General features: G+C 36.1%; 1 protein-coding gene across 1 annotated transcript in view; it reads left to right on the top strand.

The window, feature by feature from the left end:
• RPGR (retinitis pigmentosa GTPase regulator) overlaps positions 1–15,538 on the top strand; it is a 39,836-nt gene that overhangs the window by 11,029 nt on the left and 13,269 nt on the right. Inside the window, exons 4-7 of the mRNA XM_062624096.1 lie at positions 97–159; positions 1,710–1,868; positions 3,094–3,243; positions 11,076–11,234. Coding sequence (XP_062480080.1) covers positions 97–159; positions 1,710–1,868; positions 3,094–3,243; positions 11,076–11,234 — 531 coding nt within the window. The remainder of the gene's footprint in view (positions 1–96; positions 160–1,709; positions 1,869–3,093; positions 3,244–11,075; positions 11,235–15,538) is intronic.

Raw genomic sequence — 15,538 nt, 5'->3', positions numbered from 1 at the left:
AAAATCAGACCTCCTTCTAGAGCGTAGAAATTCTGTGTTGAACCAGCTCTCATCTTGTTTATAACTTCTCCCTCCCTTTTTGACTTTAATTCATAGCATTAAAACCAGAAAAAACAAAACTTGCCGTTTGTGGAAGAAACCACACTTTAGTTTACACAGGTATGTAACCTATATTATATATATATTAAAGGTAGATTTAAGATAGATTTTTTCCTTTGCTTTCATGCAAAATTATATTAGGAACTCCATGATTGTTGGGGAAGAAAAAGAAATTAAAATGGGACTGTTAAAACTTGGTGATTTGGTATCCAGTTCTTTGAATGTTTGATTTAGTCTGAGATTATAAAATGATATTGTATAGGAGTTTGCTAGCAATAGACAGGTGAAAAAAATGCCTTGCTGGCATTTGAGGTGTGGTTAGCAATTACCAATATTTAATTTAAGCCTTGTAAACGTATATTAACACTTTTTATGGGTCTGTACTCAAATTTATCTTTGACAAATAATTTATTTTTATTAGTGTGATATACTTAAGTAAATATAGTAGAACTGAATGTTTTCAACTCTTCATATCTTGTAGCATTTTGATTAGATAAGGTAGTTTGCTATTTCAATGACATGTTGATTTATTAATCTACAAATAAATAGACTAAATTTAAACTAAAAGGTAATTTTTTAGAGACAGTATGCAGAGAACGGATGCAAATTCTTGTCATGCTTCTAAAATTTATGTAATGGAATAGCCAGCTTTGTGGTTGTGATCATTTAGCTTGCAATAATGTCATGAAGAGGATTGTTTGATTATTGGGAGGTTTGTATACGTGGAGACCTTGAGCACTGTAAATAAGATTATTATAATAAAACAGAACATTTTAATGACAGTTGAGTGTGCAAGACTGCAGAGGGTAAATATTAGTCACTTTTAGTGTACATGCTGGCTAGATAATTTGTGGCCATTTATATAGCAAGGACCATTTATACAATGTATGTCAGTTGCTTATCACATTTGTGTTTGGATTTGGGTTATTGATGGGCCTTATCTTTTTCATCGTAGATGAGCACTTTAGATGTGAAACATACTAAAAGTATAAATCTTAAAGTAATGTTAAGTTAAAGATATTAATCATCATCTTTAACTTAAATTTTAAGATTCTAAAACAAAAGGAAGACCTAGTTAATTAAAAACAATTTCAATATTAAAATGAGTAATATATTGCTAATAAAAACCTAAGCGATAATATTCTTCATTCACAGTACTTAAAGGTATCAAGTTATGCATCTGTTTAATTTATGTACTGGTATGACTTCAGTTATCTTGCCTGTGACATCACTCACAATTTTCCTCCTGCTGTGTCTTAAAATATGCATTATTTGGGGATGGAGCTTCTTCTGGCTGCCAGGGCTTCTAGTAAGCATTTTTTCAGAGCTCTTGCAGAGCTTCAGATTATATTTACTTTTTAGATCAGTCTCCAGAATGAAGAGAGATGCATGTATATGGCTGTTAGAAAGTTCTGATCCAAGCATGTTCAGGAAAGCCTCTTTGCTAGCTAGAACAGAAATTGCTAATGTCAACTTGGGAATGTTTCAGGGCACTAGACCCCAACTATTCTGTAATATTTTTTTAAATGAGTTACTCCAGTTTCTCTGTCTTTTTACCACTGATGTGAATGTCTTCATTCTGTGTATTACATGTGCTTTTCTGTATGCAGAAAAAGGAAATGTGTATGCTGCTGGAGGTAACAGTGAAGGTCAGTTGGGATTAGGTGACACAGAAGAAAGGACCACATTTCATTTAATTAGATTTTTTACCAGCCAGCACAAGATCAAACAGCTAGCAGCTGGATCATACACCTCAGCAGCAGTAACTGGTAAGAGCAACCACTAATAACATCTATTTATGTGTGTCCGGCCTGGTGTTCCAGCATTCTTTCTGCATATGTGGTTGTATTTTCTATGCCTCCTTGACTTCTTTCCCTATTAACAATAGTCATTTTTTAATAGCAAATGGCTTATTTCAACACAGTCAGGTAAGGGATGGCAGTCCCATTAACTTCCTACAGTTTTTGTGAAAGAACACGTTTTCCATGAGCAGTGGCCTGCAATGGAAGCTCAACCCGTGCTACTTTAGTGCTCAAAATGACAAAAATCTCTAGTTAATTTCCAGGGAAGCCAGCTACAAACATGAATCTTATGAAAGCTAAGCGTCTCTAATTCCAGTTCTTAAAGCAACTATTTTGATCTACTGGTACAGGCTACACAGCTGTGTCTTTACTAATTCCAAGAGGCTTAACCTATGACCTATTTCACTGGTGGCAAAATTATACAATTGTGAAGTTGAAGTCCACCCAGAATACTTTTAACCATTGGATGAGTAGTCCTTTGTTACCTTACAATATAATTTCTCAAGTTTTAGTATAAAGCAGCTCTTCTGCACATATTTGGGATGAGTTACTGAGGCTGTTATTTCAGAATGTGACAGCATAAGAATGTATGAGAGACACACTAGCCTGCTTGTTTGGTTAGTTTTGTGACAATTGCTAACATTCTCCAGAGATTTGTAAGTCAACTTTGAATGATTTTAGTTCCCAACAGCATCTCAGTAGCACTGTAGATGGTACATTTTTTAATTCACAATTTCCCACCAATAATAACTGCTGCTGTAAGTCTTTGTGTCAAAAGCTGATCTTAATAAACCTGGAACAATGAGAAAGTGGTGACTTGCTACTAGAAATAAGATACTCTCTTAAATTCACCATAGTATTTTCATACTGACCCCTGGCAACTTAGTTGTTTTATACATTCAATCTTCCTCTTTTTGAAAGGATATTTTTGCATAGTACTTTTCCTGTTGCTGTTTGTGATCTAACATCCATGATGACTCTGTGTTCTGTGTCAATTTTGAAAAGCTTAACGGATACCCTCTTACTTCAGACTGTTTTGTTGCATTGTGCTAAATACCATTTACGTCCCTTAGGACATAACATTTAGTATGATCATGCTAATACCACATTTATGAAATGCTCTTAAATAGGTATATTAACTTTTTACTAATTTTGATTTAAAATCTGTTAACTATCCGTCTCTTCGTTTTAGAGGATGGGCAGCTTTTTGTGTGGGGTGACAATTCAGAAGGTCAGATTGGCTTGGCTAATGAAGCCTGTGTCAGCATCCCATGTCAAGTGGATGTTGGAAAACCTGTTTCCTCTGTATCCTGTGGATATTATCACTCTGCCTTGATAACAGGTAAGAGAATGGGAATAGTGGTTAGTGGAGAGAAGTCAGTGGTTCTTAAATTGTTGTCTTTGTAAAGGTAGCTAATTAGGCATTCTGTACTTTTGAAACTATATGTGCCATAGTTGTTGAACACTGCAATGTGGCAGAAAGTCATTTATATAGTTTTGATTGATATTGCCAATGCATTTTGGCAATTGATATTGCCAGTGCATTTTTCTCAATTCCTTTGGCAGCAGAGTGCAGGCCACAGTTTGCTTTTACCAAGAAGGGGAAAAATGACTGCTACTGCTGAACCCAGGACAGTATCACATTGGGAGTTTTTACCAGACAGGTTCTCTAAAATGTGGTCCTCATTGATTTATTTAGGAACTTGTATGTAATATATCATGTATTTATTTATTATTTTTTATTCTATATTTGTTTATTATTATGGTGGTTGGAATTAGATGATACTAAGGTTCTTTCGAACCCGATTTTATGATTCTATAATTATTTTTGAATTAACAGTACTGTGAGAAAGAAAATGCAGTTAATTTTCTGCATTTGCACATCATTGTGTGAAAGTATATGAAAAAGAATAGCCATCTTACCACAATTTATTTTCATGAAAGTTATGACAAATATGGTTTAATGCTGTGGTTTCAATAGTCGGTCTTTTTTTTGAGGTTATTCTTTCTTCTGTCATGATCAAATAATCATTTTCATTTTCTCTAGAAATGTAAATATTGAATACACTTACTGTGCTTTGAGCAAAAAATGATCTTATTTCCTAGCAGTGCAAGATTATTGTCAAAGCTTGATGTTATGTCTTAAATTTTAAGTTTTTAAGTCAGTTAAACAGGCAGCGTACAATCTGAGGAGAGGCATATGTGACAGTAAACTGGTATGTCCAAACCAACACATCTCTTATTTGCTTTCCGCCTCTCTCTTCCCATCTCTCTTGGTTTCCAAAGTGATGATGCCACCAATTTTTTAATAATGCATTTATGGGTGAATTTATTAGCCACTATTGGTGGTATTACATATAAGCATCCATGAATTCTATAGATTTATATTATTAAGCTTTACCATTTAGTCCCCTCAGAGTAATTAAAGATTTTAAAGGATCAGTAGTTTTGATTGTAAAGCTTTTAATGGTTACCCAGGAACTGTTCTATCAGGTACTTTTCTCAGGTTACTTGAGAAATGTTATTTTTCCACATGATATCTATATAGCTCTTTGAGAACATGCTGTTACATGAACTTCCTATGGTGGACAAGTATTGTTATGCTAGTTTTGTGCAACTTTTATTGCAGATGTTTTATTGCAGTAAATGAATGAGGTGCCTTTGTTTGATCAGGAGCTATTATGAAATCTACAACTTCCTGAACTTGAAATAAACATGGGGCAAAAGTGGGGGGGATATCGTTACTTCAGTGTTATAGTAAGAAGGTGTGTATTTCTGCTCTGGATCCAAAAGCCAAAGCTCTGGTGAGACTGCAGTAGGATGTGACAAAAGCTGTCCTTAGAAGAAAGGTTGAGGACAAATGACTAAGAGCAAGGAGAGAATGGTGTGCGCCAAATCTTTAAGGAAGTAGAAACCTTTAATGGAAAGGGATGAGAAAAAAAGGATTAGAGTAGCAGCTGGGAAAGAAAAGTGGAACCTCTTAAGATATTAACAGGAAGATGAAGTGGTTATCACCTGTGAAAATGGTGACTTGTTGAACTGTTACTGTTTAAACAGGCCTAGGTGTGGGATGGAAAACCTTAATTTTCAGCTTTAGTATCTGCAAATCCTGCACAAAATTGGCTTCAGTCTATCTTGCTGACACTACTGACACACAGATGGCCTCTTCTGGGGGGAAAGGATATTTTTTTATTTATTATTTTCCTTTGGGCCCTTGCTGACAGTTTTATTTGACTGATACCATAGAAACTACCATAGAAACATACTACGTAGAACTGCCATAGAAATTTAGTGCTGGACATCCAGGTACTTTTACTGAATTGATCTTCCATTCCCTGGCAGTGTTCAAGGCCAGGTTGGACGAGGCCTTGGGTGATATGATTTAGCGTAAGGTGTCCCTGCCCACGGCAGGGGGGTTGGAACTGGGTGATCTTAAGGTCCTTTCCAACCCTAACGATTCTATGATTCTATGATTCTGTTGCACTAGTGGCAGTGTATATCCAGACAGTGTTTAAAAACAAATCTTGTGCATTTAATATACATGTACTGTAGTTAAACATTATTTTAGCTGTGAAGTTAACCATTAAATTATGAATTTCGAAGTTCTGCAGTGTGTTTAAGAACAAATGTAGTTACCTTAATGTTCTTACAGGCTAGTTAGGAAGGAAGTCAAGGCACTATGCTGTTAGAAGATTTTGATTTAAAAAAGGTGATTCTCTTAGAATTATTAGGATTCCTTTTTCACTTATGGAAAATACTTGCCTGTAGGGCTTGCTAGACTGGCTCAGAATAATGCTTCACATCTTTAGTATTCTGTCTCTGCTTGTTGTGGTGGTAGAACATAGCAAACTAGATAACTATGAAGTTATCAGAATATTCATATTACATGGATAGGGTTTTTTCCTCTGAATTGCCATAAGTTACTGAATTATTCCTTGAAGTATGTTTAAAGTTTGCTTGGCACTAGTAGTTTTCCATGTATTTTTATGGTATGGTTTTGTTTTGCTAGATATAGCAAGATGTAAGATATAGCAAATACTAGTTACAGTAAAATACTATAGAGTGATTAGCATTATTTTTAGTAGAAATTTTGGAGGAAATACCTGGAAAATAAAGTGATTCTGTATTTCTGTATGGTTTGGTTTGGAGAGGACCTTAAAATTCATCTAGTTCCAACCTCACTGCCACAGGGAGGAGCACCTTCCACTATACCCGATTGCTCAAAGCCCCATCCAACCTTGCCCATGAACACTGCCAGGGATGGGGTGGCCACAGCTTCTCTGGGTAATCTGTGCCAGTGCCTCACCACCCTCATAGTAGAGAATTTCTTCCTAATCTAAATCTACCCTTTTTCAGTTTAAAGCCATTCCCCTTTGTCCTTGTAAAAAGTCCCTCTTCAGCTTTCTTGGAGGCCCCCTTTAGGTACTGCAAGGCTGCCCTAAGGTCTCCCTGGGGTTTTCTCTTCTCTGGGATAAACAAGCTCAACTCTCACTATCTTTAAGAATAAAACATAGCGGCAGGATGTAGGACTTGATACATGTTGTCAGGCTGGGCTGATTATCGTGGCACCATATGGTTCCCTTTCTTAATATATTTATGTTTGACAGAAGCTGTATACTGGCTAAGCAAACTGTTATGATTACAGACATTTCTGGGTTAAAACTGAAAGGTAGCTAATGAGGGTCCTAGAATACATAGTGCGGTCACAGAGTGCCCTCTCTAGGGCAGCGTGTTCATTAAAAAGAAACTATTGAGAAAAAAAGTGTTAAAGTATGGATTCCAGCTTTTTTTTTTTTTTTTTCTTAAAAAAGCTTTTTTAGTAGGCATGTTTAAGTACTATAAAGCCAAGCGCAGTGTCTCTTATCTGGTAGTTCCAAAAGGACGACTTGTTACTTTTTTTACTTCTGCTTTTTAGAATGCCTTCTTTGCAGACAGTAATCAGTCACCTGTATTCTACCATGTACATATGAACCCCACTGATGCCAAAAGCAGTGGTAGAAGATCAGAATATATCCTGAATTATTTTTAATAAAAAACACTTCTGAAATTAAACTAGGCACAAGTAAAGGCAATGGCTTGTCATTTCCATATGCAAAATAGGAAGCTGGTAGGGTTACTCACTTCATGTTCGAAAGGTGATTGCTCCTTTTCTTCTCGCTTAGCATTCTTCCACTGAATTCTTTTCTTCCACTTAGCATTTCAGTTCCACTGAAATGAAGTTTTTAGTTTGCTGTTTTCAGCCCTCTTTAGGCTTTTTCCCAGCATCTGTTTACTTTCCTTTCTTTTTGCAGGCGGGGGACGTTAGGTCTCTACGTCAGAGGTGTGTCTTCTTCCTGGATTCAGCTGTAACAGTTCATTTTGTTCTTCTTAGTAGCTAGTGCAGTGCAACAGAGAAAGAAAGAGCTGAAAGAATGTAGCAAGGATTTTGAATCCATGTACAGAGCTGTACTTGGCTAGTCTGGCCACACTCACTCCAGAGTTTTTCAGAAATCAAGCTTAGCAAGCTATATAGCTCATTTGTCCACTGGAGGAGATGGAGAGCAGGAGAAGCCAATGTACCTAGCCACTATCCTGACATCTACAGCAGAATTAGATTCGTGGAGCCAGAAAGGAGTTGAATATATTAGACCTATTCTGGTGCTTCCCCTGCCTGAACTGTTACTGTAAGCAAGGACAAAGTCAAGATAGATTCTCACTGAGAAGATGTCTTTTCATAAAGAACTTCGAATTCCCTTTTTTAATGTATTTTGTCATTATTTTTAAGGGCCATTTTTAAAAATCATCCATTCACAAACACTTCCATGCTCAGAATTTCAGTGTTTGAGATGGTGTCAACCAATTTGGTCTTGAACCAACACTTTATTTTTTTATTTATTTTAATCTCTTCATTTATTCAAGGGATCATAGAATGCTGCCCTTATCTGCCACTAGTCAGGTCTCATATCTTGTATCATGTGCAGTCTGCTCTTCTGCCTTTGAGTGTCTAGATAGTTTCCCATTCTCTTGCCCATTTTGTTGATGTGCTCTTGTGTCCTAAAGTTTAGTGATACAGAAAATGTGCCACACTAGGAAAGTTCATCACATGAGACCCATATGACCCATATGGAGGAGAAAATGAAATAACCAGGTTCCATGGTGAACAGAACATCCTTAAAATGCAATATACTGCACACAGTACATCAAGTCTTTAAAATATAGATGTGCTGCACACATGCTGTACTCAAAATTTACCTGGGTTTGATTGGATTCTTCTTATGCTTGATAGCCAGTTTTTTGTAGGTTTTAGACTACTGTTTGCTTTAAAGAGATGCATAATGTATTAAAACATTGCTTTAATAAATACATTTATCTTCTATTAAGTTGAAAAAATGTGATAAACTTGATTAGTTTGGGAAGTCAATGGAAGCTTGGCCATTTGGATTTCTAATCCTATTAATTAGATTGTGGTTGGATGAATATTTGCAGTGCAGTATTATTTAAAAAGAAGTGCTGGTCTCTCCAAAGAGAACTGCAAAGAGAACTGCACAAGTAGTTAACTCCCAAGTGCTTGGGGGGGGTTATCAGCTTGTTTCTAGAAATATGTGGCAGATCCAAGGTATTAAACCAATATTTACCTTACAAAAAAACTGGGTTCTTTTGTTTTGTATTTATATTTTTTTTCTTTCTCTTCACTTAGAATCCCAAATAAAATACCCTTTTGTCAATAGACTATTTTGGCTACAGTAAACCTCACATAGACTTGATTTTTTTGTTGTTGTTGTTCATTGGGTTACAGTTTTAGAACAGAAAATTGCTGCTACTGCAAATAACTGCATAGTATCAGCCTGTTCAGAGTATTTCTGTACGTAGGCATAAGAATAAAGATCAGAACTGAAACAGAAAATCAAACTGAACAGAGAAACCTAAGCACAGTCCGTAGTTTAGAAATGAAATGAAATTTTCTGCAGCTGAGGTGATTTGCCATTTCTTAAAAAATATAGACGGGTTGAAATGACTCCAAGCACCTCTTAGAAGTGTAGAAGAATACAAAAATGGTATTTCTGCTCAGATACATGCAGGTAAATGAAGTGTTCTTACTGGGATAGTTTTTGTGTGCAGGAAAGAGAATGTCAAAATGATAGAAAAGAATAAAGAGCTAGCAGGATGAGGTTACATCTCTGATGATGATAGCTGGGAGATACTGCTGCTATCCTGTTTCATTGTGTTGCTGAAGAGAAGGTAGTTCTGTGAATAGATTGTGAGTGGCTACTTTTAATAGCCTGAGCCCTGTGAAACCCTGCAGGAAGCTTGACATTCAGTAAGACTGTATTACTGTCATTTCCTAATAGCCTTTCTGTGCAGTTAGGGTACTCAGTAGAAAAAATAAGTTCAGTTGCTAACCTGGGTGGGCAGGAGCATGGTACTTGAAGACTGTACCATTGTGAGAGGCAGAAGTGAACTTGGAAAATACAGAAACCATGTAAAATTATCTGGGGCAGCAGATAAATGTCTTAAGTCTTATAAGCTTGTCAAATAAATATTGTGACATTGAAGGTAGGTTCTCAATCTTTGATTCTCTCAGATACTTGTTCACCATGTGGTAGTAATGCCTTTAAATGCTGTAAAAGTAAATACGTGAGCACTTAAAGTATCCTTCTGAAAGAAAACGTCCAGTTTGTACTGAAGTACAAATCTGCATGTTTCCAAAAATAATAATGGAGTGTATGCCTGGGGTTTGTTACTACATTGATTATGTAATGGTAGCTACCTTTTAGGATTTGCTTTAGCAGGCAGCTCCTACACTAGTTTAAACCTTTCTTTATCTTGGACTAGCTCCGTGTGAGAGTTTTGTTTGTCCTTGTGCTTTCTTATGTCCAACTGGGATTAAACCCCAAATTTTTTCTTACATAGTAGTGTATGATGATTATTTTGGTAATTAATTGCAACTTCAAATTGTGGGCTGCAATTTGCTATGCAGGCACTACCCCACAGATAATCTTTTTCAGGAGTGGAAAACACTTGGCTATTAACTTGAAGCTTTCCTGGGAATAAGGAAATGTTTTTTATGTAACCCTCATTCTGACCTATTAGAATAGCTGGGAACCCTTAGGACAGAAAATCAGAAATTTAGATAAATGTATAACATATAGATAAAGTACATAAATTGTAAATACAGCAATGATATGACATGCTGAAACTCCGAGATCATCAGCATTGTGACGAGTGACTATTAATCCAAAACAATAAATGCTTATCACAAATACACTTAGACACACTCCAGTCAGATCTGTCATTATGTCAACCCTTCATGCCCCACATTGGGTGCCAAAAAGAACTGTCGTGGTTTAAGCCCAGCTGGCAACACATAGCCACACAGCTGCTTGCTCACCCCCCCCCCTTCCTCCCCCCACTCCCAAAATGTAACTCCTATGGGTTGAGATAAGAACAGTCCAGTAACTAAGGTATAACACAAACCCAGTACTGCTGCCACCAATAATAATAATGATAAGGGAAATAACAAGGGAAGAGAATATAACCACTCACCACCCTCCAACTGATACCCAGCCCGACCGAGCAGTGATCTAACCCTTCTGGGTAACTGCCCCCAGTTTATATACTGGGCATGACATGCTGTGGTATGGAATACCTCTTTGGCTAGTTTGGGTCAGGTGTCCTGTCTCTGCTTCCTCCCAGCTTCCCCTCCTCCCTGGCAGAGCATGAGATTCAGAAAGTCCTTGGTCAGAGTAAACATTACTGAGCAGAAACTAAAAACATCGGTGTTATCAGCGCTGTTCCCAGGCTGAAAGTCAAAAACACAGCACTGCACCAGCTACCAAGAAGGAGAAAAATGACTGCTACTGCTGAACCCAGGACAAAAGTACATTTTCCAGTTTTAACTATGGTAGAAGGATATATACAATGCTGTCCTGAATAGTAATTCAGACTTACATAGCAGACTAGATTGCTTGCAGGTAGATATTGCGGTTCTCATCTTGGATGGGGATAAAATTTAGCCCCTTGTCCCATCAAAGCAGACTGCTTTGCACAGCTGTTTGGAAATTATACAAGTAATGCTCAATTATCCCTTAATGTTCATACACTTCTCTATTGTATTGATGTGTATCTGCAGCAGTCTTTTGCATCCTTGCTTCTGAGTCCATGCTGGAAACCCTGCTCTGTTTTATATTTTCACAGGAGATGGTGAGCTGTATACTTTTGGAGAACCTGAGAATGGGAAACTGGGATTAATGCCTGAACAACTGAAGAACAATAGAGTCCCACAGCCTGTAATGGGAATTGTGGAAAAGGTTAATAAGGTTGCTTGTGGTGGAGAACATACTGTGGTGCTTACAGGTATGCAATTTACCTGTCTTTTTTTACAGCACTATAACTTAATCAGTAAACTCAATTCACTTAAAAGAATTTAAATCCCACTGAAATGTAAGATGTGATCTTAAATCTTAAGTGATCCTAGCTGGAAGACCACTGTACATCAAAGAGGTAGAAATCCATGTAACAGTTAACCTAAGTGCAGGCCTATGCTATGCTGCACGTGTAGTTTGATGTTCATGCCTGTGTTGCGCATATCCCTTGTCTGCTAGATAAACTTAGCCAGCTAATTGTAGGAGGAGCTTACTCCACCAAGCAGTACAGTACCAAGTAGGTAGCAACAACGACTGCTTGTGTGTCCTTGCCTTTATCTAAAATTTCAGCAGCAAGTTCCCGTGTGAATGTCCTTTTTATTTCACAGTATAAGTGATGAGTAGAGTTATTTTGCTTGTAAGAAAATCCTGTAAGAGCTCAAATGACCAAAATGGGGTAACCTTCCATGAATGGGATCTGTGCCTGGCTGGAGGCCTGTTCAGTTGCACACAGCTCAGGATTCCCGACATTTGAATGGATATAAGATTATTGATAACATTTTCTTTTTCTTTATATTTTTAGCTCCAATAAATTGCATTTTAAGAGATACTTTACAGAGTCTGAGTTACTGGAATTGTAAGGAGCCAGCATCTCCTAGTGCAGCAAGGATGATTGATGTTCCTTTCCTCTAAGGAGTTTTGAAAGTGGTATTGGTGTGAAGAGGAAAATTTTAGAAGAAAGCTTACATTCTCTAGTAAATTTTAATGACCCTGACTATTTAGGAAGTCATTTGTCAAATAGTTAATAGTGTTGGACATGCACAATCAGCTAGATTCCTAAATGGATTAAGTTATCTCATGATACAGAATTTACCCATGACTTTGAGCAGAATCTTTAGCATGCATGCAAACTAGGACGGATATAGACATTGATGATTTTTATAACTTGTATATATACATTTAAATACAACTGTTGCATATTAGTTCACAGTGTAGTATGTATAATACTTGGAAGAGGTTGTATATTATTGTACTATTAAATGGTTGTGTGTCAATGGAAAAATAACTTTTCAAAGAGATATGTGCAGTATTGATAGCTATTTATTTCCACAAATTCTATCCTGAACTACAGTAGTATAGAAGCAGGAAAGGGAAGTTTGACTTTGGCTTGTAATGAATTCCACAGCTGTATGACATGTCTGTAATTAATCTCCTACAAAATGCAAAAGCTATATAAACAAGGAGAATGTATAGATACCAGTCCTCAAATCTATATATTGAAAATGCTAAATAGTCATCTTTTGGCAATCTGGTGGTGTGACTTCAAGGTAATGTAACCAGTATTTCTAAAATATAAACTGAAAATCCAAAGGAGGGAGATCGTAAGTAATATGATGTGGTATTTTACTGTAAGCCACTGGAAAGAGTAAAGGTGGAAGTGATGTGCTGGGAAAGTGTATGTGTAACAATGACTCAAGTTGCAAGACTCTGTGTAGGTTAAAACTCCTTTGAGAAAACTACAGTAGCCAATCCAGAAAATAATGAAAACATTTGGCTACATTTCAATGCCTTTGTCTCTCTTCCACCTATATACAGTCTTACCCTGGCAGTATTCTATGTCATAAAATGAATTTCTTTACATAAAATCACATTATCATTATTAGGAAAAAAAAAAAACATAAATTTGGGGCCAGAAAATGGATAAAGCATAGCATTATTTCATGGGTTATAAAGTGAAATTCTGCAGAAATAATTTGATTATAATTATTGATTATTTTATTAACCATAAATCTGCAGCCAACTAAGAGATGTTTTGTTTTAATGTGTTTTCTTGAGATAAAATTTCATTATAACAAATGACTGTTGCAGAGATTTAGTATGAAGATGTAGACCTGGATGACATCATTATTATAGTGAAACATGTACAAGAGCTAAAACAAAAAGGCAAAATATTAATGTCAAGAAACAAAGACAGTGAAGAAAGAAACATAGTAAGTGTCTTGGGTTTAAACCATGACAGTAAGTCAGTGTCTTAGTATGCAAGGTTTACTTGTCTATGGAAGTAGATTTGTAATAGAAGACAAGTCCAGTGCTGGCTTAGCTGGTAGTTGATGATCAAAGCATTGAGTGCCAGAAGATCCAGTTGAGTCCAGAGGAGAGGAAAACAATATCCTCCAACAACATACATTTTCCTAATGATTAATAGTTGTTGTGATAAAAGGTCAGATAAACGTGTTTTTTTTAGTGTGATTCAGCTATTATTAAATAGGCTGTGAACTTCTACCTAAGACACTTTGAACAGAAAATGGAAATACTGCCTCAAGTAAAAGATACTTCGTAAGAAATGTTGCCATATAGAAAATTTTCTGACTCAAAATTTTGGGGAAAATATTTGGAAAAAAATATAGATTTGGACACTGCAATAACTGAAAAAGTGAGTGTAGCATACGTGCATTACAGACTTTGCACCAGAAACTTAACTTGAAATCAGTACTGAAGTGTATATTGCATCTTGAGATTAAATGATGTGACCACAAATTCAGAATTCTGATGAGGGAATATAGCTTTAAAGAGGAGCAGAAATATTTATGCCTCTTTTAAGCTCATTTTCCTAAATTAGGAAAGTACTGCAATTTTGAAAAAATTCTGAACTTTGTGTATCATCTTCCATGAAAATGGGTGCTGTTTGGCTTTAGTAACATGGTATATACAGATGCGGCTTTCATTTTTTTCAGGGTCTTTCAATTTTTTCAGGATGTGTCATTTTTATTTTAAAAAATTAGAAGTGAGTGTCTGACTTCTGTATGTTCCCCTGTTTTATCTATCTCATTTAACACTGGAAAAGGTTAGGAGAAAATGTCATATGGAGAAACTGTTGCTCATTTCTTGTCATCAGTTCTACTTCGGGTTTATCAAATTAGAAGAAAGCATAATGCAGTTATCTTACTGAGTATGAGGCAAGTTTCTTCCTGACTCTCATACGTAATTAGTCTATTCCAAAGCGCTTCATTTGACTTCTCTTTTATGACTGTCTTATCTATTCTATTGGCAATTTTGTATGGTCAGAACCACTGACCATTTGGGTTATTAAATCAAGCTACTGTTTGGAATCTCTCCAGCAAGTAACAGAATAAATGGTAGAAAGTATGCATTAATTTATTTATTTTTTTTTTTCCTGAGATTCCAAAATGGGAAACTCAATCTTTTTTCAGAGAGAACAAAAAAATTAAACTGTTGAGAGTAAAGATTTGGAAAAAACCTTTCTAAAGATACAAGGTTTTAAAAATGTTGAATATGGTATTGGAAACCATCTTCTTTACAAGTCTTATTTGTCCTTCTGCCTTTAGTATTTGCAGTTTTTTTCTAGAGAATAAGCAGAATTACAATTAAAAATCCTATTGTGTAAAAGCTTTCTCTCACTGTAGCTGCTCATTTCAGAGCAGTCTATCAGTTCAAGAAGAGCATATCCTCATCCCAGGTGACTTCTCTCAGAGACTGAAAAGAAAATGCATCCACCTCCCACAACATTTGTAAATGCTTCCTACTAAAAATGGAAGCTGTTGGTATTGTCACTTTCAAAAAAAAAAAATGACAGAGCAGCAATCTCAGTTTGCAAACTTTTTCAATAAAGCTTTTTAGAAGGTACAATAATAATAATTTGTGAATCTAGAAATTTGAGAAGAAGCAGCAGATGATTGGGAGTGGGCTTAATATCTTCCAGGTTTTTTCAGATGATGGCAGATCCTCTGGGAATAAGCCTGTCTATAAAAGGATATATTACGTCCTTTTATCCTTTGAAAGGAGGGAAAGCAGAGATATCTCTTCAAACGAAAAAGAGAAGCAGTCCTTCAAGAATAGATCATTTGACATACCGATACAGCACATTTGTGTGTTAGTATGTAAAATTTTGGATTTTTCATCTTCTTTCTCCATGTCTTTTAAAAAGTCAAGATACCCTTTTGAAAGAGGATGAAAAGGATGAAAAAGCTCCTCCTTTTCATGACAGAACTGTTCAAACCATATAGGATTATCTAGATTTTTCAAACCATTCTTAAGTCTGTATACTGTTTATACTGAAATCCCCAAATCCAGTTACTAACTCTGGTAAAACAGAGTATTGTGTTGACAATGGATTTTTACAGTAACTTTTTTCAGCTGTTTAAAAATAAAACTATTGTAAGAGTGGATAGTATTGTGTTGACAAAGGTGGAAGATAAACAGTTAAAGGGAAATATCCCTGTTCTTGCAAAAGAGAAAATGTAGGAAGTAAAGGAGAAGCAGTCCTTGCACTCAAGT

Source organism: Pezoporus occidentalis, unplaced genomic scaffold (assembly GCF_034315485.1).
Source record: "Pezoporus occidentalis ecotype Australia unplaced genomic scaffold, CSIRO_AGI_Poc_V1 ctg261, whole genome shotgun sequence".
NCBI classification, from domain to species: Eukaryota; Metazoa; Chordata; class Aves; order Psittaciformes; family Psittacidae; genus Pezoporus; species Pezoporus occidentalis.
This window is presented reverse-complemented; position numbering and strand designations above follow the sequence as displayed.